Source organism: Pempheris klunzingeri, chromosome 6, assembly GCF_042242105.1.
Source record: "Pempheris klunzingeri isolate RE-2024b chromosome 6, fPemKlu1.hap1, whole genome shotgun sequence".
In the NCBI taxonomy this organism is placed as follows: domain Eukaryota; kingdom Metazoa; phylum Chordata; class Actinopteri; order Acropomatiformes; family Pempheridae; genus Pempheris; species Pempheris klunzingeri.
This window is the reverse complement of record NC_092017.1, coordinates 24,283,654-24,308,381: the sequence shown is the minus strand read 5'-3', so window position 1 is coordinate 24,308,381 and position 24,728 is coordinate 24,283,654. Positions and strand designations below refer to the sequence as shown.

At 40.3% G+C, this 24,728-nt stretch overlaps 1 protein-coding gene across 2 annotated transcripts in view; it reads left to right on the top strand.

The window, feature by feature from the left end:
• Positions 1-685: 685 nt before the first annotated feature.
• The window catches only part of atp11b (ATPase phospholipid transporting 11B), a 50,693-nt gene continuing 26,650 nt past the window's right edge, over positions 686-24,728 (top strand). For both annotated transcript variants that reach the window (XM_070832816.1, XM_070832817.1), the window contains exons 1-14: positions 686-996; positions 11,128-11,244; positions 13,198-13,287; positions 15,351-15,431; positions 15,747-15,854; positions 16,421-16,549; positions 18,352-18,455; positions 19,338-19,385; positions 19,889-19,953; positions 20,457-20,538; positions 20,637-20,787; positions 21,847-22,044; positions 22,173-22,331; positions 22,756-22,943. In XM_070832816.1, coding sequence (XP_070688917.1) covers positions 970-996; positions 11,128-11,244; positions 13,198-13,287; positions 15,351-15,431; positions 15,747-15,854; positions 16,421-16,549; positions 18,352-18,455; positions 19,338-19,385; positions 19,889-19,953; positions 20,457-20,538; positions 20,637-20,787; positions 21,847-22,044; positions 22,173-22,331; positions 22,756-22,943 — 1,547 coding nt within the window. In that variant the 5' untranslated portion in view covers positions 686-969. The remainder of the gene's footprint in view (positions 997-11,127; positions 11,245-13,197; positions 13,288-15,350; positions 15,432-15,746; positions 15,855-16,420; positions 16,550-18,351; positions 18,456-19,337; positions 19,386-19,888; positions 19,954-20,456; positions 20,539-20,636; positions 20,788-21,846; positions 22,045-22,172; positions 22,332-22,755; positions 22,944-24,728) is intronic.

Here is a 24,728-nt window from a genome sequence, read left to right as displayed (position 1 = left end):
TTATTTGGTGTATACAGTATTAGTGGTGTGCAATGCAGTGACCACTTTAATTTAATAGCTCCACTGCAATGTATAAAGTACATTTATATACAGTGAATAGTCAGAGCAATGCAGCACAATACGAAGATGACAAACTTAAAAACTTAAAAAAGTGTAACATCTTGCACTCTTGTCTGATACACACAAATACACACAACCACTCTTCCTCATTATAGATTTGAATGGTCGCTGACAGTCTTTAGATGCTCTTATTGTAGCCATGGTCAGATTAACTTAACAAAACTGGGTGTCCATCGAGAATATCATTAGAAATAGCATCAATATCAGTTGAAATGATCTCTTTAAGATCTTAAAACCAGATTTTGACATGAGATTAATGACATGCCTGCAGACATAACGTTAATGAGGGGCAGTAAGCCAGACAGTGTGCACAATAGAAGCTCAACTCAATTCAGTCATTATTCATTTTTTTATGCCCCCCCCCATAAGATATCTATATTGTACAAAAATCATAGGCTGTGTCACTTTATCTAAATCATTACATTATCTATCTATCTATCTATCTATCTATCTATCTATCTATCTATGAGTTCATGTGTGCATGCACACAGGTAGGGGGCGTTAGGAGGCCGCTACAGAGCAGCCAGTGTCCGCACAGAGCTCACTGCTGCCGGGGGGAAACCGATCGTGGCAGAGCCGAGATGTAGCGTAGCTCGTTGGGACTCCGTGACCAGCCGTCTGTCACTTTTACCGGGGATCAATTGTGTGACATTAACCGCCACCGCGGAATGGGAAAGCCGGATTTATTTTTTTTGCACAGTTACACCGCATGAATGTGTCGCCTAACGCGGCCGAGAAGAGCTGCCTGTGGGGGGAAATATTTATGTTTTAGGACGGTTTTGTTGGAGTAGCTAGTTGCTAGCGCTGGGCTAGCGGCTCTGCTGGCTACTTTGGACGTATTTTGCAAGGATGCTACGGTGGATACGACAACAGCTGGTAAAACTGCTCCCCTACATTTCTCCTGATAAATATAGCCCTCAGTAGCTCACAGCAGCAGCCACCTAATACGAGGCTTAACGTTTGCTGTGTGAACTTTATTTGGGATACAAATTAGCGAGCTAGCCTAGCAAGTTAGCTGTTGCTGATGTGTCCAAAACATTGTTGTGTGTCTTCGCAGTGATGACAGCCAGGTGTAGGTTGTGTTAGCCACCTTCGCAGCTAGCTCCCACTAATTAGCTGACAAAAGGTAACTAACTGTTGTCAAACTAGTGGTGGAAATGAGGACAAACACACCGGGACTCGGTGTAAATTGAGTTGCCAGTGGATTCAAAGTTTGGCAGTGTTTTAACGACACATCAGACATTTTAAAAATAGAAGTGAGAGTTAACTAAGTTAACGCTAGCTAGCTGGCTAACAATGTAAAACTTAAGCAGCGTTGCTAACCACTTTACTTCATCTTGACTCAAGTATAACTCTTAATGTTTGCTACACACGGAGTTTCCTTTTCAGTGCTGAGTTATTTGTGTCAAAAGAGTAAAAAAAAACAAAAAAAAAAAACTTTAACAGCTGTTGGTCTCGACTGTGGAGCTTAAACACCTACAGCAGCATCTGTTATTTAAACTTTCATGCCCAGTGATGTTTTAGTTAAGATCTTAATGTAAATCTGCATGTAACATCAGGTTGCTGTGAATGATCTTAAATGCGAAGAGAGGACCCTGTGTTTGCTGTAATCACCTGTTGTTTCCCTACAAACATGGCTGTGTTGAAGCACAAGAAGTCAGAGCAGTTAAATGACAATAATGGGAAACAATAATAACAAGAACTAATGAGTCCTGTGTGAATCTGATTTTAACTAATGTTGCCAGTACAAAGGAGGGGTCACAGGGGAATAGGAGATAAACTGAGCTTTGAATTGTGCTGGAGGAATGAAAGATTTGTGTTTGACGCAATGGCGCAATGGGTACATGACTTGATCTTTTGGGTAATTTATGTTTGTCAAAGTAAAGTTTCAAGTTTGAGTTAGAGCTTGGCTTGATAGAGGGTATAAATGAGAGTGGTGCGGCTGGCAGAGGGGAGTGTGAGTGTGTGTGAAGGGGGCTCACCCATGTGAGTGAATGAATGAATGGTGGGTGCACATTATGAGATTAGTCTCACATTGGTCAAATTGTTAATGTCTCCACAGCCAGTGAGTTTAATCAGTGTTTCTGAGCTCCTATGTACTAGTCGCTGAGTACTCCATGTACTTCGGGTCGGGTTAGAGTGACTCTTGCTCCGCTGCAAGCTTATCAGTCTGCACAAAAAAGTTTTCCTTCTGCTTGTAGAGGTTAATTTTGGCCTTCACTTTTGTAAAGAGCGACACAGAGAGTTAGAATGGCTGCCTCCTCCTAATTTGAGATAGCTCAGTTCATTTGACCCATCCAGTATAATGGACCCACCGTGTTAATTAAAAGTGTAATTAAAATGCATCTTAATACGACCAGCCTAATATAAAAGTTTGTTGGGAGCATTCGTCTGACCTTGATGTCAGCTGGAAGTTAATGCAGTGACGTTTAGTCCCTCACATATCGCTTATCAGTTACTTTTCAGTGACACTGGTCCACAATAAGAGGGAGAAAGGAGGAGGAGACGGTGGAAGAGTCCTAATTGAAAGTGTGACAGGCTTTTCAGGACTCCAGAAAGGCACTAGTTTGGTGGCATTGGTGACTGTAAATCTGTCCAGATGGTGCCATTTATAAAAAAAAAAATAGATAAATAAATTAAAAAAGAAATATGGCACTGCTGCCACTTGACTTTCAAACTGGGGATGTCTTGTAAAGGGGACAGGGCAGGGGACTTTTTTATTATTCAAGTTGTTTTATTCATTTTAAGTTTGAGTAAGAGTTGATTAGTACACAATGTTAAAAAAACCTTATCATCAAAGTTGAGATGCAATCACCTAGCCTTTGTGGGACCTTTTGGGAGCGTAGCCTCCGGCATGAAATGTTAGACTGGAGCCCTGCTTTTAATGTCAGTCTTCCTTCAATGGCAGTGCTGCTGACATCATGCTAGTAGTGCTGCATTTACATCATAAAAGCCCTACTATAATTACAGTGGAAGCAACGGTTGCAACTGGAAAAACCCTTTGACATCTTGTTCGGCAAGTGTGACATGAAGACATTCTGTGTGTTCCAGTATTTCCTATGAGGAATAATAACTTGCAGTGCAAATATTACTGCTGACCATTTTCCAAAGCGTACCAAGGTTTGATATTGATTTCCTACCTCCAAGGCAGCGCTTGATATGCCCACATGGTGTAAAAGTCAGCTCACATGCTCAGGACATAGGTGCTGAACAATAGTTGTTTAAATGCAAGAAACAGCAAATTCATAGTTTCTGTTTCATAACGGTAGTGATGTATTGTTATTGCTTGTGTTTTGAGTTTGATTTCCCGAATGTAAAGCTTTTCTGCAGCAAGGCTTCACAGGGGTGAATTATTAAGTGTTTTGGATAATGCTTCAATGCACTAAGATAGAAAAGTTTTCAAAGTAACCATTGCTTGCAACGGCATTACAAAGAATAATAAAAATGATGTAGTTTTGAAAAACAAAGCAAAACTAGATGTTATTAAATGCCAGAATGAAATAAAAGGAAACCTGCAACTGTGTAATGTAGGAAATGTGTGGATAAATGTTATGTGGTGTTTATAACACAATGCATCTTAGTCTGTTGAGCTGACAGAATGTCCTACTTTCTCAGTCTTGTGATAATATATATATTAATATATATAATCATGTGATGGATAACTAGCCCATGCTGCTTCTCATACAGCTGTTAAAGCTGGGGTAGGCCTTTATCTTGAAATCATAAAAAGTCCCTCCTCCACTCGTCCTTCAGCCCTTCCCACCAGTTGAGCACAGACATATGCAGCGCTTCACACGCACAGGAACATGCATCTCTGATCGCACCGTGAATGTGATCCCAATCCACTTGTACTGTATAGCAGCTACTCTTTCAGTATTACCATCCCATTTTCTTTGAAAATTTGTGTTCCTGTAAAGCCCTTTGAGATACTGTGATTCGAGGCTGTAACCTTAGCTAGCTACAGAAACATGAACTGGAATTAGCCACCGCCTTTCGCCAATGTTACAGTGAACAGAGGGCTAAACTATTAGCAACATTCAACATAGCTGCTCATTGCTTGCTTTCATGGTAAATGTATGTACTCAAGCTAACTATCACTGCTACTCATTCAGGTATTACAGGAAAATGAAGTTTGCAGCTTCACCTTGAAGTTCTGAAATGCTTCTGCAGCACTGACTTGTGTTTTATTGTGTTCATCGTCCTCCCTTCTCCATAGACTTTCTTTTAAGTCAATCCATCATTGTTTATGTTGCTCAGCAGCATAGATGGTTGTTGCCAATGCTGGAATAGCAACTTTTTCTGCAAGATATTCCGCCACTGAATCAGGCAGAAGGGACATACAAGAGCATCTGCATTTGTGGAACAGCCAATGCGAACGCTGTCTCCCTGAAAGGACCAGTGAGTGGCCAAAGTCTCCCATCACAAGCTAGATTTTCTAAAGCTGAAAACAGAGCCAAGAGGAGGTGCAGTAGTCTTGTTTTCTCTCAGACCTCTTGAATTACAACATGCTGAAAGGTTATTGTTGAATTTATGCCCAATGACACAAAAAATTGATTGCCTGCCCCAGCTTTAAGTTTCTTATCATCTGTAGCTGTGTTTCAGGCTATTAATGTAATGCCACATGTTGTTTGATCTGTTTGGCACGCCTGTAGACATGTTAGTATTTCTGTTGTCATATTGTCTACAGCAGCACCATCTTCTTCATCTGACTTCAGACAGGCCATTCCTCTCTTTGTCTTCCTCTTCGTGTCTTTGCCTCTTGCTCTGTATGTGACTCCCCCACTCCCTCTCTCCATCTCTGATTAGCTCATCCCATTTGATTAAAAGCCTCTTAGTCTATAATACGACTCAGTGCGTTGCCTTAGTTGTGATGCATTAGCTTGTCGCCCTCAGCCATTGTTCAGGGCAATGATTCCCCCAAGGCAATGTGGGACATGTATGCTTTATGCAGGGAATGATTACATTCAGTCTACAAATTCATGGAGGTAAGAGAAGCGGGGGACAAAATAAAAGTCTGATTTTGAGCTGTAACACTGTGAGAGTGTTACATTGCAGTTGCTGCTATATGTTAGTATTATTTATTTATATGTACATTGCTATAATGCCATTAAAAATGGGAATGATGCCTGTTATTTTGTTTTAGGACATGGCTAATGTCCAGTTTTAATCAGCCTTCAAAAACATTCCCCTTTTACCTCCTGTGCTACTTTTTATATCCATCTTCTCTTTTGTGATTAATCTAAACTTAATTGGAGAAAATAAAAAGTGGAAATTAGCTGCTACTTGGATTCCCCCCATTGGTGCACTTAATGAAACTGTTAAGGGCCTCTGTTATGTGCCATTCATACATCTCCATCAGCATGATCTGACATCTCTATGCAATTTTCAGACATTTTTACTCAATCGGTTATTTCAAACTAGAGCCAGTTCCAAATAACTAAACCACGTCATTCGTCATTGTTGATGCTCCTTAAATCTGTTCAAGAGCATCTGAATGTCATCATCTACATGTATACGATCCAGTTAAAGTTAAATGAAAGTCAGAGTTAAATGATGGGATGTATGTCTTTGCCATCATCAATGTCTTTTTTTTTCATTTTTCACAACTCAAAGTCTTTCATATTGGTAATTTAAATGTAATTCCTCCTCAAACATTGAAGATGTAAATTGCAAAGTGAATAGTTTACCCCCTAAAGCTTGTCTTGTATTGGTATTGTATACATACACAATGACATAGCTGAGATATTGTGGGCCATTGTTTCTTTTTAATATATGCTACCTGAAGAGGAGCATGAAGCTCAGGCAGTTTTTTCAGTATAGACCACAATATAGGGACAATAAATGATCTTGTTGGTCTTGACTTGAAAATATTTCTGGCTGTTTCTGCCTAATAAAAATTGACATTCATGTCTCAGCCCTAAGATATTGCTTGTCTGAAATCGCTGCACATTTGTATAATTTATTATCTGGAGTAGAAATTACTTGTTACTGTTGTTGTGACCGACAGATTGGTGTTAGCAGACCATTCTGAACGTTTGTGGGTGGTGAAGTGTGTGTGTGTGCTCACAACAAGCCATCCTTGGTTGAATAACAACAACAATTTACCTTTTTCTGATCCTGTTTGAGCGCTTGCAATCAAAACTATGTGAAGAAAAATGTTAATGTGCAGATTCTCCATTGTGCATTTGAAAAACAGAACAACTTCATGGTTTGTAGCTCTATAAATTTTGAATGACCATGGAGATAGATATATATATATATATATATATATATATATATATATATATATATATATCTGACTTCCATACCATTGTTATCCTTTACTGATAATTCACTCAGATCATTCCAGTGTAAAGTGTCAGTAGCCATACACAAAGGCAAGGACAACAGTTACTGTATTAGAGCTGTATTTGGATGCCTTCACAACCACTGAGTGAGCTGCTTCCCTTTATTTCACAAGGCCACATCTTTGTCACAGATACACAGGGCCGTTTTGTTCTCAGCCAGCCGTCGAGCTACTTTCAGCCACAGTGTGCAAAGATATTAATGATTAAGCAACTTAACTGATAGCCGAGTGATGGCGGTGAGCTGGAATCTCATGACTCCTCACACTGTCTGAAAAACTGGGTGGATGAAGGGAACGAGACACATTCTCCTCCCAACAGCCACTGTCAAGATCCTTACAGTAATCATGTAAAAGGTGCATTAAGTAAGATGTTTACCGTCCTAAAGCACAAGATTACTGTAATCTATCTGAAGGGATGTTGTAGCTTGTTGATCAATGCCGGTGACTCAACGATTACTTTGTTAGATGTGGTGACTTTTGGCTTACAAAACTTGCTTCCTGCCCTGCCAGTGGCTGCAGTTGCTGGATTGTATAGACTGGTTGACAATCCTGTATTTCTAAATGTCTGTTTAGATGTAACTGCCTCATGGGGAAGTGCATTGGGTGGGTTTTGTGGTCGGACAGGGCAACTCTGAACGACAAATACTAGATGACTGTGATGCAGGATGTTGATTTAAAAAGGTTTTCATGGTTTACATGCTCAGTTGACTTTCCCTCAGTCGAAATATTAGAGTTGTGTTTAAAGGCTGATAAACTGGCATTCTTCAAACTGTTACACAGACAGTTGCATGAGACTCTCCATAACTTCCGATTAAATGTTTAGGAATGTTAAGGCTACTATTGAACAACATCTTAGGTTTTTATTTAACTCAGTTTAATACACTGAGAAGTTTTAACCAGGGCTCAATCATTTATTCCATATTTTTGAGAACTTCCTTTTGTTGGCTGCACTGGTTAGACAGGACTGGTTCAAGGATGTTTATGTTGTTTTTAATTGAACTTTCCTGCTCAGTCTCTGCACGTCAAAGAGGAAGTCAAACGATTTGACATATCAAAGTGTGTTTACTGGCTTTAGCGAATACCACTGCACAAGTGAAATTAAACAAACCAAAAAAAATAGCGCTCCATAGGGAGCTGCGCTAAATCAGATACATTGCCTTGTGATGCTAGCGTTGGAGCTAGCATAGCATTGTGGATAATGTAAATGGCAGGTGTCTGTGAGGAAGAAGAATATGAGGAGAAAACGAGTCTGTTGTCTAAAGATAAGGGTAAAGAAATCTCACATGGGCCATCTTCTGAAAGCTGAGAGAAAGCATGGATCAGTGGAAGTAGAAAATCCTGAACGTATTGTTATCATTCCAAAGTGGATCACTGATTTTATGTCACGTGATGGCAGAAAGGACACTGTTTGCACTGTTGTCAGCGATAGTTTTTCAGTGTAGTGTGTCTCCAGGTAGTCATTTGAGTGGGTCCCCAATAAGATGTGTTTTTTTTTGTAGGGCGTGGCGATATGGCTTATGAATAGTATGTCAATATTTTTAGGCTATGTTGTGATATATCTGCATTTTCTTCCTTTTTGCAACCCTATAAAGGTAAATAAACACTAAGTACTTACACTAAGTACCACAGTAACTAAACGGTAAGCTAGGTAGGCACCACTGGTTTACTCGTGCTTGTGCTTTACTTCTACTCAACTATATCTCAGAGGGAAATATTGTTGTTGTTTTTTTTTACTGCACTACATTTGTCTGACAGCTTTAGTTACTTTTATAGATAACAGTTTTTGATGTGTTGATTGTGAGCGTTTGTGGTAAACTAAAGGATGATGTGTTCCTCTCTGGGTTGAGAAAATTCTCTTTCTCCTCAAGTCAGATAAACAGTTTATAGAATCCTCCTGGAAAATGCGTCTTCACAAAGCTGAAAACAGGCAGTGTTTCTGAGCTCATGAAAAGTGGACTTAGTGATCTGTGGTTCTCGCAGCAATGTAACAATGTGCATATAATGATCTTGTAGACCATAATGCATTGCTGTAGATTAAACTACCCAACAGTAGATAAAGGGGTTACATTTACCACAGTGTTAAACATCTGTCGCACTAAAATGCAAGATGCATATTAATGCAGCAACAATATTAACCCAGAAACATCAGATATAGAAGAAAAACACTGACAGGGACCATTTCATTTTGCTATAATACTTACATTTACCTTTGTAAAGTGTAGAATGCAGAGTATTTTCACAATAGGTTATTAGTACGTTTGCCTAAGTAAATGAATACTTCTTGCTCCTCTGGTCAACACACCCACCATCTGACTGCTCCAGTGTGTTACCTTGGGGTTTATGTGTGTGTGTGTTTGTGAAAGAGAGACAGAGTTTAGCAGGATTGTTGTGAAAGCGAGTCTCTGGTGTGTCGGCTATGAGCACATTGCCACATTCATGCTAGTAGCGTTAGTTACTTTACTTGGATAAGCTCTAGTTGCAGTATAATAGTTACTGACATGCTGTGTGATGTGTTTGCTGCCCCAGAAAAAAAAAGGTTCCTCTTCATGTAGCATTGCTACGACATCTTCCCGTAATGTTATTCTTGACAGCAGAATTGGTCACGACGGTGTGAAGCTAATATCAGTTATCAGCTCTGAGTCTGACTAAATTCAAGAAAAGCGGCCAAATATAGGTCAGAGATGCGGAGCTAGAAACCACAGGTAGAGTAGGAAGCGCAATCAGATGATGTATTTCTGATGTAGAGTGTTTAAGGGACCCTGGAAATGAAAGGGTAAAAATATTCACAAGATTTTATCACATGATATCAGTATAAAGAAAGACTTTCTAGGTATTGCTACGTTGATAAATTCTTCTTTGTATTAGCCTAACAAACCTTGCCATTGAATGCCATTGACATTCAGTCTTAGTGTTAGGTTTGGTGCATTTATTTAGAGAATTAAAAGAAAACAGAAGCAGATGGAGATCTTCAGAGCGTGAAACAGAAAGGCAGTAATAGTTTACATGTGTCCCTGAACAGACGTGAGTCTGTGTGGGAGCGAGTGACGTGGCCCGGATACATTCCTCTGTGTGTGCGTATGGGTGTGTGTGTGTGTGTGTGTGTGTGTGTTAGACCTACGTCATATAACATTTGCAAATGATTGTAAGCGTTGTTTTTATGCAAAGTTTGCAGAAAAATTATGGGATAAACAGTGACAGACACACTGACTTATAGTTTCAACCTGTGCTTAAGACAGTACATTTTTATGATTTTGACATCCGAGAAATGTGACTCGACTATTCTGATAAAACCACACATGCTTTCCGTTTAAGTTTTAAAGGACAGTTTGAGTGTTTGAGTGTTTGCATAGCCTGCTAAACTGTGATGACGAAGGTGTTGATTTCCGCCTGATGTTGACATTCTGATCTACCACAGAAACTCTACACACCATCTATTGTAGACTGAAAACTCATCCATTCAGATGCACCCTGGCCTGAAAATCAAACCCCTTCTCAACCCTTTATTGTTTCTAGAAGTAGCACTGGAAGCATATTTGATGAAGTTGATCAAATTCTTGCATTTGTGTTGTATCCATGTGCACTTATTGGAAGTTGCTTTGCAAGTATTGTTATGTAATTTTCATAGTCTAACATACTTCCATCCTTTTTTTTTTTTATTGTACACATATTACATGTTTTGGAGTCGGGCCTCTATTTTGTTCTGGTTTGAATTCAGCGCTGTGCCTAAAAATGTGTCTTTCAGAAGCTGCCTTGCTTTCATAAACACATAAGCTATTTAAGTTTTGTCTACCGGTAGAATAAAATGTGTCTTGCTGGTTAAACGTGTTTTAAGCAGCTACATATCTTATCTGTCTGGCTGCTTGACAACTTGAGTTTGAATGGAAATGTACAGCAGTAGAGCAGGACATGTTTACTACGTTCTCACTCTTGCACTGTAAGTATATGCCATCATTTGCCATCACTAGAGCAGTGTTTGGTATTATTTCTCTTTTTGTTTCCTCCATCCTTAAGTCTCGAACAAGCCTCTGTTGCACCCATAGAGATATGACTTTACAAGCCCAACTATACAGTAAGTGAAACCACATTGAACAGAGGCACCAAATGTTGCCCCAGGTTGATGATAGTGTGGTGTAGAGTTTCAGGGGTTAGTCATGCTTGTGCTCAATGCCAACAAAGTAAATTGGCTTGCTTTAAAATAAGGTTGTAGCTTCATTTCACTTCTTTGCATATATTTTGTGACATCTATGCATATATTTTTGCATTTATTTTAGTAACCTTCCAGCGAAAGAAAATTCAACTTCCTGGCAGTTATTTGTGCTCTGCATGTTTTTGCCCAAACTTGTAATGATTTTAATTTTAATAATGATTGCCTTTCAAGTTACCACAACTGCAATACAAATATTTGTTCTCTATTACTATTAATCATAAATAGTAATAGTTATGCTGACAATGTCTTCTCATCTTTATTATATATTTCAATTATTATTAATATAATGATATTATGATTGTGCAAAGAAAAAATAAGTGTGATGTCTACTAAAAGGGATGCACTTGGGGTTATTATGTAAGTAACCAGTTGTCTCCTTTTTTCCCTCTTTCTCTGTTTGTCCCACTTTTTCTCTCTCTCCCTCTCTCTTCTCATGTATCCTCCCGTCCCTCAGGGCTTTGACCCCCCTCATCAGAGTGATACCAGGACGGTTTATGTGGCAAACCGTTTCCCCCAGCATGGCCACTACATACCACAACGCTTTGCTGACAACAGGATCATCTCCTCTAAGGTACCAAATACTGTTCAAGCCAGTATTGGAGTTTTCCCCATGGCGGACTTCATGTTCTTCAGCCACAATGAGCCAATGTGTGATTTTACATCTACTTAATAAAGGGAGACAACTAATACTATGAATCTTCAGATCTTTTCTGTATTCTTTTCACATAACTGCCACAATCAAGTTCTCAAATTCTTTGTCATCACCATCAAACCACCATGTTGGGACTGTGAATTTTAAGCCACAAGTGTAATGGAAGCAGTTATTAGGTAGTTTGAAACACTTGACAGACACTATGACTGAAGATGTTGGTTAGAATTTTTTTCCTGACAGATAGCTGATCCTTGTTACCGGATTATTAACCATTAACCAACAGCATTAAAATCTATAACTCTGGACAAATGTGACCCATTAAAATGTAACCATCCAGCAGATATTTTCAGATGCTGTTTTTTACATAAAGGTTTTTTTTTGAGCTCCTCACTGGTTGATGTTAGCAGTTATTCTGTTAATGATCTCCAACCTACTGTCTGCCTCAAGTCCCGACCAGCTGTAGTCATAAATGCGGCCAAGGGTGCACCCCCTTGCTGCAAAGGCCATACTGAAGTGCTATTCAGCTGCTTGGGCTACCAGGGGTACACACTGTTCAGGGTGTGAGCTCCATCTACTACTGCAGCAAAATGGTCTGCTTTCCAGCACCAGTGTGTGCGGAGAGGGGCAAGTGTTAATTTACCTCATGCTAGTTAACACTATACTTTTGCTGCTTTATATTGTTTGGAGACTCTATACAAGCACTCTTATAAGCCACATTAATATCTTCAGTATTATATCAGTCAAAATTCTTATTGTTGGTTAATGGTTAAACGGTTAATTATTTACTTCCCCAACCATGACACTTTACATCAGTCTGAGCACTAAGACAGCAACCATAGTGGAAGAAAAAGTAAAAAAAAAAGTGTCAACTACAGAAACTTTAAACTTAAAAAACTGATTTCTGGCTCCAGCTTGACTAATGTTAAGAAACTCGTGGCGCTCTGGTGTGGTGGCCCCGAGATAAGGGGTGAAGCATGATTTGTTGATAACAGGATCAAATCACACAAAAAACATTTCTGTCGGTTAGAGGATTAGTAGGTCAGCTGGAAGATAGTCTGGACAAAAGGATGATAATCCAAAGACCAGCTCTGACGGCAGTCATTGATTGGACAGTTGATTAAATGATTGACGGGTGTGTTAAGTCACCTGGATCAGAATGAAATTGATTTTAAGCTGTGCTTTGTAAGAGACAGAAACAGCTCAGACCAAAACAAGGTTATTCTGGGTGGAGCTGTGTACTAATGTGATGACTTTCACCTTAATAAGGTACAAGCAGGACATTAAAGCTCAATGCTTCTTGGACTTTTTAGTCCAAGAAGTGCACAATAAACCGCAGCCCCACTAGACCATGCTGCAGAGGAAGTGAGAAATGGAAACGTAGGTGTGAAACTGAGCAGCCATGTTCAGGAGGACGCTGTAGTGTACCACTTAAACTTACCAAAGGACTTTTCACGTCACAATCACAATTTACTAATGCCATGTTACATACGCTTATTTGGAGCTGCCAATGTTAGACATCGACAAAGGCAGCCTACAAAATGTGAAAATAAAGTGAGGAGAAGATCTGAAAATGATAAATGAATCTTTTGTTATTTGACTTTTAGTTATACTGCTATACTAAACAGTCAAATTTTACTATATCTTACTATACTTTACTATCCTATCCTAACAACTAATTCATAGTATTTGTTTTCTCAATATGCCTGATACTGGCAGTGTTTGAAATAGGGTAGTTTTACAGTACCTGCCTTTTTGTATATGTGTACATTTTACTTCAATGCAGTTCCAGCTAATATTCTAACCCTCAGATACAGATGTTTGAGTAACTATTCCTTAATCTTTGTCCTCAATGTTGTCTTTTGTCTCTTTCAGTACACAATTTGGAATTTCGTCCCAAAGAATCTGTTCGAGCAGTTCAGAAGGATAGCCAACTTTTATTTCCTCATTATTTTCCTTGTACAGGTAATAACACGCACACATTTACACACACACACTTCTTTTTGTTTGTAATGTACATTTTCTCCTCAGTCAGAGGCTGATAAGTCAAGTGTGACCTCAATTTTCCTGCCCTAAATACAAATGTGCGTGTGTGTATTTGTGTTCGTGAGTGTGTTTGTGTGTGTGTGAGTGAGTGACTCATCGACCTCTAGAGAGACAGGTCTGCCTGTGTATTAAAACATTACACCCACGCATTAAGTTATATGTGTGTCTTTTCAGCCAGCCCTAGGTGTTAGGCCTTCGCTACGCATCAGTCAGCCTGTGCTGACGTAGGATTTGGCTTTCAAATTTTCAGGCTTCTCCCGATTTATTTGGACCTGTGTAGTGAAGCCAAAGCAATCGACTTGATTCTGTCTAGAAAGGCTCTCTTTTCACCCACTCAACTTGTCAGTAAAGCTGAAGTCAGCTTAGTCTCAAGTCACTGAAAAGAGGGCTTCTTTTCATCTTGGCACTGTGAACATTGTGACATAGATGGCCAATTTAACCACTTTTTGGGCAGCTTTTGATGGATTCCTAGATAGCTGTTGTGAACTCTTATTTACCTTGTCAAAACCAAGTAAAGGAAAGTTTTGGTCTCATTGTTTATGTAAAATCTTGTGCTACAATATTTGTTGTTGCTCTTGGTGGAAAGGCTCAGATGCATCTTTGGTGTGTCTTGTTTAAAGGTACCCTGAGGAGTTTTCTTGTAAACAGAGTTTCAACATCACTCATCTAAACCTGTTGTGTGTGTCCTTGAGGCCTAATGGTCTTGCTGAGTGCAAACATTTTAGCATACATTTTTACATCTGTATTTACTCTCTAACAGTCTTCTTCCCCACTGTAGCATCTCTTTTTTGGTGCCACCTGTAGATTTAATGGGTGTAATTTTTGATTCATGATGAGTAGCCCAAACCAAACCAAATTCTTATTTTTTTGTGTTGTACACATAATCATATGGATAAAAATTAACTTGTCAGCCAATGTTAAGCCTTTGACATTTAGCCAATTTCATGTTTTCAGCATAGGTTTGGGAAAGGCCCTTGAGCCTGTTGCTGGGGTAAGAATGATTTCACCCATTTTGTGTGGCTTCAGTGCCAGTGAGCATCTGTGATGAGTAACAGTGGTAAGAAATAAAATGGTCAGGAAGTCCTCTAGAAGGTCTTCCAGCCTCCATTTTTCAGTAACAATTACAGACTGCTGTGCACAGGTGATGTGAGTTGGTGCAACAGTCAGCTTTCAGGGCTGCTTCTTTGATGTCGGCCTGGTTTGTCGGGGCCTTTAAAAGTGACCTTCAAGCCAGTTCTAGCCAATAAATACACTCTTGGTGTAATGATAAGCAACAAAATGTTAAAATGTAATTCAGGAAGTAATGACAGAAACACTAACAGGACATACTGTATCACGTTGCTTCCATGGTCTGTGCTGCTCCTAAATTAATATAAGCTAGTCTGCAAAAAATGTTCTATATAGGATACGTCCTGTTGGCTGAGTGGCACCAAATAACCACATATCAGCAATGTTACTGGTTTAAGTCCAGCCAGCCTTTGTTGCATATCATCCCCCCCTTTCTCTCACACTCCCCCCATTTCCTGCCTCTCTATGCTGCTGTCAACCGTCCAATAAATACTAAAATACCTGAAAGCATGTTTGTAAATTGATAAATTAATAAGTAGTAAGCTTAAAAAAGTAGAATACTTATTTAAATATTTGTCCTGGATTTCAATTTTGGTGAAACGGTTCTTCACTGATTCAAGTGAGGCTGGGAAAGCTCAGGTCTGGCTGCTCCAGTAAATGTTGTTTTTGAAGCTTTTAAGTGTGTTTGTGAGTACTCCTGAACTGACAGTTAACCTTTGAGGGAAGCTACAGGGGTTTCCTGTTTGACACATCAGCCACTACTTCTCTCTGTCGTCTTTCTAGTTCACTCTAACAGACTACACCCACTCTCACTGAGTCTCTGGCATGATTTTTTATTTTTTTTTTTATTTTTCCCCACTGCACTTTCAGTTTGATGAAACCTCTCACCCCCACCTCTGTATTTGTCTTTGCAGTTAATGATAGACACCCCAACCTCCCCAGTCACCAGCGGCCTGCCTCTCTTCTTTGTGATCACAGTAACTGCCATAAAACAGGTGAGAACACAAGCACATGAAAGCTTCCGCTTTGTCGGGCTGAAAATGGGGAACTAACATAGCTATGGTTTTATTAAAGTGAGATTAATTATAGTCAGTGGCTTGTGATATCCAGCTTGTTTCAGTGTCCAGTTGAATTCAAATTGATGAAGAAAACTTGTGAATTTAATCAGTCACTGTGTTAAGTAAATGAAAATGTGACAAAGCATAGTTGATTCAGCATGCTTTGTTCGCGAACCAGTAATCAATAATCCTCTACTCCACTGTGAAGTTGGATCTTGTGCCTGATCAGTTATTGAAATGATTTTGTCACAGGGCTACGAGGACTGGCTGAGACACAAGGCGGACAACGAGGTGAATGGGGCTCCAGTGTTTGTGGTTCGCAGTGGAAGTCTGGTCCAGACAAGATCCAAGAACATCAGGGTAAAATGACCAAAAACTCACCCCAGACGAACTTTATTATTCCAATTCAAAGCTTTATTTTTATTTTGGAAGAGGGCATCACTTCAAGCAATGTGAGGCTTTATTTTTGTTATGGGGAAAACTTGTATTTAAAAGTACCTTAAATAGCTTTTTGCAGCTCATAGCCAACAGCCAAAACTAACTAAAGCTTGGCTGTTAAATTCCTGGAGCTTGTGGTGTTTCTGTAGACCAAGTACACCTGGTATAGACAGGTAATATAAAAACATGTTACTGAAAACAGAACTGTTTCATATGTTAGGATTGCAAAAAAACTGGGGCATTCATGTCTCTCCACTGTTTTCACGTCCATATTATTGGACTGTCTTGGACTGGCTGGCATTATTTGACTTTTTAGTCCTTTATCTTTCAATCCAGACAAACTTTCCTAAGTTTTTGGTCTTGCACAAAAGTTCAGCATAAGAATAAAAGTCAATGTCCTTGTCAAAAAACAACAAGAAATCTAAGCTAAATGTTGACCTGTGTGTGTGTGTGTGTGTGTGTGTGTGTGTGTGTGTGTCTCTGACCAGGTGGGAGACATTGTTCGTGTGGCCAAAGATGAGACGTTCCCAGCTGATCTGGTGCTGCTGTCGTCAGATCGTGCAGATGGTACCTGTCACATCACCACAGCCAGCCTCGATGGAGAGACCAACCTTAAGGTGTGTGTGTGTGTGTGTGTCTGTGTGTGTGTGTGTGTGTGTGCGCGCTTAGGGAGCATATGAGAGAATATCTGTGGTGTGAAAACAGACTGCTATCAAACTTTGCTTGCATCACAAACAACTATTTTAGTGATACTAGAGTGAGAACAAGGTAGCTGCATATCCACAACAAATCCTGGGATTTAAAATTGCACAAGCCAGCTGCTCCACCATAAAGGGCGACTCCACCTGCATTCCTTTCTGGGTTTTTCAAATAGAAATGCCCACTCAATCGTTAGATAAAACAGTTACATAGGTTACAGCGCTGATACTCTCTGCTCCCTCAACCCCAGACAGTCATGAAAGCTGTTCGCTGACAGGGGGGACGCACAGGAAGTGGAGGCATCACAAAGTGCCATGATGCCAGCCATCGGCAGCCAGGCTGCTGCTGACTCAAGATATCAATGGATGTATAAAGAGAATCACAGCGCTTTGCGATACCTCCACTTCCTGTGCATCCCCGGTGGAGGGCTAAACAAAACTTGGTTATGGGAGAGAGGAGAACAAAGAGTAACTGTTGGGGAGATAAAAGATAAGCACAGTAACACAATGATAACCCTTGGCTCAGACACAAAGTGAAGAGGAAGCAATCTAAGGGGTTTATATGTAGCAGCATCACCATGCAGAAACAAGTCAGGTCATGGGGCTTAGGAAAATGGCTTTTTGTTGTTAGAACTTACATGCTTGGATCATAATTTGAATTTTCTGATTTAAATACAGATGGACATAATGTGAACCCACAGAATGTTAAGAATAAGTGTGCACCGTTGGGTGATAAAAAGGTTTACATTGAGTGTTTTTCTATCAAACACACTGTGTTTATCTTTAAGGCAAACGTGCTGATCCCCCCCCCAGTCTCGCAAGAGGCTATGTTGCTTAATTGTCTCTGTAACGACTTCCTGCTGCATCTGTTACAGTTTATTTACACAGCGTGGTGGGTGTTTAGGCTTGGCCTAGAACCATGTTTGTACAATCTTTGTACCTTTTCATATCCTCACAAATTGCTGTCAGCTGCAGCTGCTTGTAGATTGTCTCAAGCCAGCCTGCCAAAAATACTGTCTTTCCTGTATTATTGGATCAGGTTCATCTGATCAAATTTATTGGACAAGTTTGGGGGAAAAAAGAGCTTAACTGTTTTGAGAAGGGGCAGAATATGTTAGTAAGAACGTTGGAAGGTTAGAAAGCTAATAGTGGTCCTAAATGGAGTCATCGCTGAGATCCATTCATGGAGGTTCCCCCTGATAGGAGTGAAAGTGTCCCCTATTCAAGGCTGATGATCATATCCTGATGGAACCTGATGGCTTTGGTGCATCTCATCACTGCACCATGATACTTTTCATAGCAATACAGATTTTATGGAAGAGGCACTGCACGTATGCTCGTCTATGTGCTACTCAAACATTCAGCGATTTGTTCAGATGTAAGTTTGTTTGAGTGGGTGAAGAGATGGAACGATGAAACGTCAAATAAAGTCAGTCCATCTGTCTGTCTTATCCTTACTTTCTCCCTACCCTGACAGTCTCCCTCATGCGTATATGACCAGGTCAACGGATGAGGTGCAGCCTCCTCCACTGCAGGGCAGCAGCAACTGACTGAACCAGTTGCTTTATAAATAGAAAGCTTTTTATTCTAATTGTAGGTCTGTTTGTTCATGAGTTTGCTGTCTTTTTATGAAAATGTCTCTCTTATAAAATGAAAAGGTATCTTTGTCCAGTTTTTAACTTCGTGTGTGTGTGTGTGTGTGTGTGTGTTTGTGTGTGTAGACTCACTACTCTGTGGCGGAGACATCAGTGTGTCAGTCGGTGTCCCAACTGGAGGCTCTGCAGGCTGTGGTGGAGTGTCAGCAACCAGAATCTGACCTGTACAGGTAAACTGCACCTGTGTGTGTGTGTGTGTGTCCTTCAGGGTGATAGCATGGAAAGTCCAGTGTGGAGTCACAAACAATACACAAAGGATACCCCAAAAAATGCCCTGCCAGAGATGTCTTATTAAGTGGGTCATGGGGTGCGATTGCTTCATCACCTCTTCAACAACCTGTCCTCCTCTTTTTAGATCAGGCAGTTTGTTTCAGTGGCAGTTTTCTCCCATCCCCCTCTCATGGTCGCTGTCTCTCTTGACACTCTCTGCGTCTAAATGCACTTAACTACTAACCCAGCTATTAATGTAATCTCATTTCTTCAACATCTTATTAACCAGAAACCTGGTTTCCTTAATCAAGTTAAGGGATTAAGATAACCCCTGTTTTTCCTCCTGTTGGAAGAACGTGATCGTTCCCAGGTTTTTTGTGGGATTATTACATGTGTACATCACTGACACTCCAGATAGGGAAAGTATCGCTGTGCAGCAGGATCAGTGGGAAGATCTGTACTTGTCGTAATGCATCTTTGTTTTAAAAATTAAATCCAAAGTATAACTGAAATTGATAGATCTAAACATGTTGCAATAATAATAATGTGTCTGTTTTCTCTGCTGAACCGTTGTTTTTTTGTAAATATTTAGACATATTCGCACGGAGCATATTCTCCTCTGTACTCTGTCAGTTCAAATGCTACAAAGAAGGCCTTAATCTAATGAATGTAAAATATGTCAGAAGACGGGAGTGTTTACAGTAACCAGGTTATTCAAGTGCATGAAAAGCTTTCCTCAGATTTCCACCCGTAACCTGGTTTCCTGTGTGCATGTGAACAAATCTGTATGCGTTACTATCTCGATGACACCACACACCTAAAATGCCTTTGGTGCTTTTCAGGTTTGTTGGTCGGATCACGGTGACTCAGCATGGAGAGGAGATAGTCAGGTGAGACCAGATTTATCCAGCTGCTTTGATGGCTAATTAAATGAACAATTATATGTGGGGTACACAAGCTAAAGACATTACTAAACAGACATCCCCAGTAAGAAGGCCACTGGATAAACGGCCTTCTGATTAATGTTACCACAGTTCCACCATCAGACAAATAGCATGCAACGGTAGTTAAGGGTTGAAACATGAAAGCATGTCTGTGGGACTAGGCTTTTAGCAGAGTGTTATAAAATGTTACTAAATGACTAACTACTGGTCTACAGAGACTAAGCTGTTTCACATAAATATTCAGCAGTGGGCTGCGTATGCCACTGAAAGAAAAAAATGGGCAGCCAAATGAAGATGATTGATGACATATACAGAAGATGAATGAGCCTCATGGACTGTTGTTGAGTGTTTTAGTTCACATCAAGGTCCGACTGTGTCTTGTTAGTACCAAAATCCTTTAGCCACATCCATCTATCTCTGTATTTATGTTTTTTCTGTTTGCATGCCAGACCGCTGGGTCCGGAGAATTTGCTGCTGCGAGGCGCCAGGTTGAAAAATACCAAAGAGATTTTTGGTGAGTCAGTACAGTTCAAATCAAATCAAGAGGTCCTGCAAAAGCCAGACGTCCACCGTAGACCGAGGCAGAAAGGGGGGTGTTTCCTACAACTGGAAATTTCCACTTGAATTGAGAGAGAAAGAAAGACAAAACACAGCTGCTCAAGAACTCTGAAATGCTTTTAGTGAATATTAGAAGCCTGACAGAGAGGTGACACAGCCACGTTTGTGTGAAACAAATCAAGCTCAGTGGACATTTTGGGAAGGACAGGCCACTTACCATCAAATGAATGAGGTCTGATTATGTTAACTTGCAAGCTAAATCTTAGAATAGGCTTCAGTGATGCGTCACTACTGTGTTTACGTACACTGTTGTAATTCTTTGGCATGGAAACCAGAACCAATGATCTGTAATGGACACATGGATAATTTCAGTGTTTTATGTTCTCATGTTTTTGAGCACAAGCCAAATCAGTAGTCTAATGATCTGGTGTAATACTTAACCCAACCATGCTGTTGCAGGTGTGGCAGTTTACACAGGGATGGAGTCCAAGATGGCCCTCAACTATAAGTGCAAGTCCCAGAAGCGCTCTGCAGTGGAGAAGTGAGCACTTTCAGTTGCCCTTCTGAGTTAGAAAATGTTGCTGTCATGGGATATGCTTGGTTAAAACACTCAAACTTTAAACTATTTCCATGTGTCAGGTCCATGAATACCTTCCTAATCATCTACCTGGGCATCTTGCTGTTCGAGGCTGTCCTGAGCACCATCCTGAAGTATGCCTGGCAGGCTGAGGAGAAATGGGACGAGCCTTTCTACAACCAAAAGACTGAACAAGAGAGGAACAGCAGTCCGGTTAGTCTGCTTGACATTATGCGTCAGAAGAAAGCGTTCTTATTGATTTGTGTTATTAAGTACTGCAGGCTGTCCGCCCCAGAGATGAGATGAGGTAAGATTTTAGATGACATTCCGCTTGCACTTTCATCTCTTCAAATAATAATGGCCCTTTTTTCTCCATTGTAGATATAAATTAAGAGAGATTTATTGAAGACATAAAGATAAGACCATACTTCAGAGTCCTACAAGGGTGCTGGTTGGGCTGTTTTAGTGTCTCAAGATTTTGTGACAAGGCATCAGAGAGAAAGTGCCTTTCATGGGGCCAGTCTGCCAGCCTATCAGCCTACCTGCCAACACTAATCAGTCAGAGAGAAAAGCATCCTCTGTGTATTGAGACGGAGGGGGAAAAAATCTCAGTTGTGCACTGGCCTCTCTTCTCCCTTGGGACAGAGAGAGGAATATCAGCAACAGAATTGGCTGTGTTTTTAGATTTAATATAACAGGTGCTCCAGAAACCCGCTGGCCCCATTACAGCGTATACCCTTTACCAATGACTGCATGTCTCAACATCACAGCTGCCTCCTCTCTCCAAGAAATAAACCGGTCCTTCAAAAGTCTGACAAGTCCAAATAGGATGACTAGTAAAAGCAGATGCAGGTTTTTTTGTTGCAGGTCCTGACCGATGCTAGACATCAGAAATAGAATTTTATTAGTTTCATTTCCTCATTTCGTCAGTCAGAGTTCAATTTCATGTCTAATATGTCATAAACTAGGCTTCTGTATAGCTGCAGATACTCAGTCTCTGAGTCTGTGGTCCTCTCTCACTCTCCTTCCCTGTCACATAAAGTAGTTAACTCCTTAATGGGAATGAATTACGCTGCCTGCTTTGATTTAGAAGGATCAGTGCTGAAGCACCATCAGTCTATGTCTGGCCTGGATGTGTATTAAGCTATTTTTTTTGCAGTCTCAATTCTTTCCATTCACTTCTTCATTAACTTAAATGATGAGTTGCAAACGATGTGTCGCCCCCCCCTCGTGTGTGTCACCCTAATAAAGCTCATTGTCTTCCTTCTTTAGATTTTGAAGTTCATCTCAGACTTCCTGGCATTTCTGGTCCTCTATAACTTCATCATCCCTATCTCGCTCTACGTTACTGTGGAGATGCAGAAGTTTCTGGGCTCCTTTTTCATCGGCTGGGATTTGGACCTTTACCATGAGGAGAGCGACCAGAAAGCTCAGGTCAACACCTCTGACCTCAATGAGGAGCTGGGGCAGGTACGGAGTAGAAGTGTAGGGACACGTGCAGATAGCGAGACTCCTACTTATAAAACAGACATAATTCATTCATAATTTGAGTGGCTGTATTTAAATGCACTTGAACTCAGTGTGTTTCTATTTCCTAGGTGGAGTATGTGTTTACAGATAAGACGGGTACACTAACAGAAAATGAGATGCAGTTCCGTGAGTGTTCAATTAATGGAACCAAGTACCGGGAAGTTAACGGCAAATTGGTACCAGAGGGAATGACTGACGATTCGCCAGATGGCTCTACGCCTCACCTGGTAACTCTCACATACAATATACGAATTACATTAATTTACTTTTGGCAGACACATATGCTGCTATCAAACAAGAACAACCATAGCATATGAAATTACCCTCAAATGTTAAGTATGTTTATTTGCCCCGGGCCATTCTTCTAATTAACAGTAGATAATTGCTTCAATGCATTTGTGCTACGAAGGAAAAATGCTTGAAATGTGTATTATTGTAAGCAGCATATGCACAAAATGTGCAAGCATAAAGTATGTGCATTATAAGCTATTCATCAAAATGAATCTCTGCTACTCTGGTAGAGGTTGCTCTTTGTAAATATAGGAAATCATATCTCACTTAAGTTTTCAATGACATGCAGTGTGTCACTGTCTAGAATAAGAATTGATGGTGTTTCTCGCTTTCATCTTTCCCTGTCGTCTCTCCATCCAGATTGGCGAGGAATTGTTATTTCTCAAGGCGGTGTCACTGTGTCACACGGTTCAGATCAGCTATGATCAGCCAGATTGCCTGGTCGGGGGAGGAGACCCATTCTCCCATGCAAACGGTTTCTCTTCCAGTCACATGGAATACTACGCCTCTTCACCAGATGAGAAAGCTTTAGTAGAGGCAGCAAAGCGGTAAGGTTACAGGAGAGCGACACTTCTCGTCTTCTGTACACTTAAAATCAGTAGCTTTTTGCATAAGCACCAGCTAAGCTCCCTGATTTGATTCAGGAAAGGTGCTCCATCCCGCTTTTATCCCAGCTGTGTCCACCAACCACCACCCCTAAAACAGAAGTACAGACCCATGTGACACATGCCTTGTATTACCATTGTTTTGTACATGGGTACGGTCACAGTTGATTTTCAAGCCTGGATTGTGTCCCTACTTTGTAACGATGGCACTGATTGGTTTGAAAAATGGTAGAATTGGGGACTCAAATCTGTCAATTTATCCAGCAATGACAGCTATTGTTACTTCAATGACTGAAAGCAAGGTCGGGTTCACATCTGTGGCTTAAACAATTCAACAGCTGAAATTTGAGTGGAACCTAGAAATACAGAAGTCAGTGAAAGTTCATGTTGGGAGAAGGAACTAAGGAAAGTGTGAGATATACGGCCCCTGTTGTCATGTGTATAATGGTGTCAGTACTTCCTTAAGAGCTTGTGGTTGCACAAGACTGCTTGGGTGTATGATTGTTACAGCTCAGGAAATGTGTCAGTTCCAGTCCAATGATGCAAGAGAACAAAACATATTAAAGCTAAAACTTAATTACATAGCTTTGGCTTAGTTCAACCAAAAAGCACTGGTCATTATCTATACGCCATTTCTTGACCATAGATCGTGGCTGTTGACATGATTTTGAATTGTCTTTGCCCAACCACCTGTTCTGACAGGGTCAGCTGCAAAGGAACAGTGAAATACGTGAGGGCCGAATAGAAAGAGGCAGTTTTTCTTACTCACTTGTTCATTTTATTGTTATAGAAGTAGAAACCATTTTTAGTGTCCAGGGAGTGGTAGAAAAACCCTCAAGCACAAGCTCTGTGTGAAATGGCTTACAGGGGGAAAAAACATGAATAGAAAGTGACTTGAATGTAACACACCAGTTAGCTAAAGGGTAGCTGAAGAATTTGAAGCCATAAAACTCCTTCAGCTCTTCAAGGAAACAATGGAGAATGACTATTAAGAAATGTGGCATCTAAATAGTCGGACAGGGTTTTACAAAATGTTCAAGGCTCATGATGCGTGAAGTTAGTAATCCTGACCAATGTAGTTCTCACACCATCAAATTCAATTATGTCGAGCAGGGAGAGGCTGTGCCCATGACCAAGTGCCTCCATGCTCCATTGAGCCACAGACACTGTATCTTTGTGGATTTAAACCAAAAGGAGACACAGTTGGAACCATAACCTCAATAATTACTGGTAAATATAACATTCGCTGAACGTTACAGTACCATAAAAGGAGTAACCTCAACCTTAACTCTTAATTAGCAGTGTACATTGATTGTCCTTGTATTTCTTACTGAAATGTGACACTACTGGTGAGATCACCCAAAACATGTAGTGATTACATATCTTGGCACTATATTCTAGTTTTGCTTAGATTGTTACAGCGGCTTCGTGTTCATTCTCTTCACAAGAAGATGTTTTTAAGATATGATCTTGCTATTAACCACATGAAATATAATAGAATTGCAACTGCAATAACATGGCAGTCATATAAATCATCACATAAATGGCTTCATCAACATTTTTCATCATTAGTTTACAAAGTAAATAAAAAAAGTCTTACTTTTGCTGTAGATTTGTGGTCCTGTGATGTGACTGGCTGAGAGCATATTATATGACCCACCCTCTCTATATTCCACCCCACCAATCCTTTTGCATTTTGGGCTGCTGCACATACATGAACCAAAATAG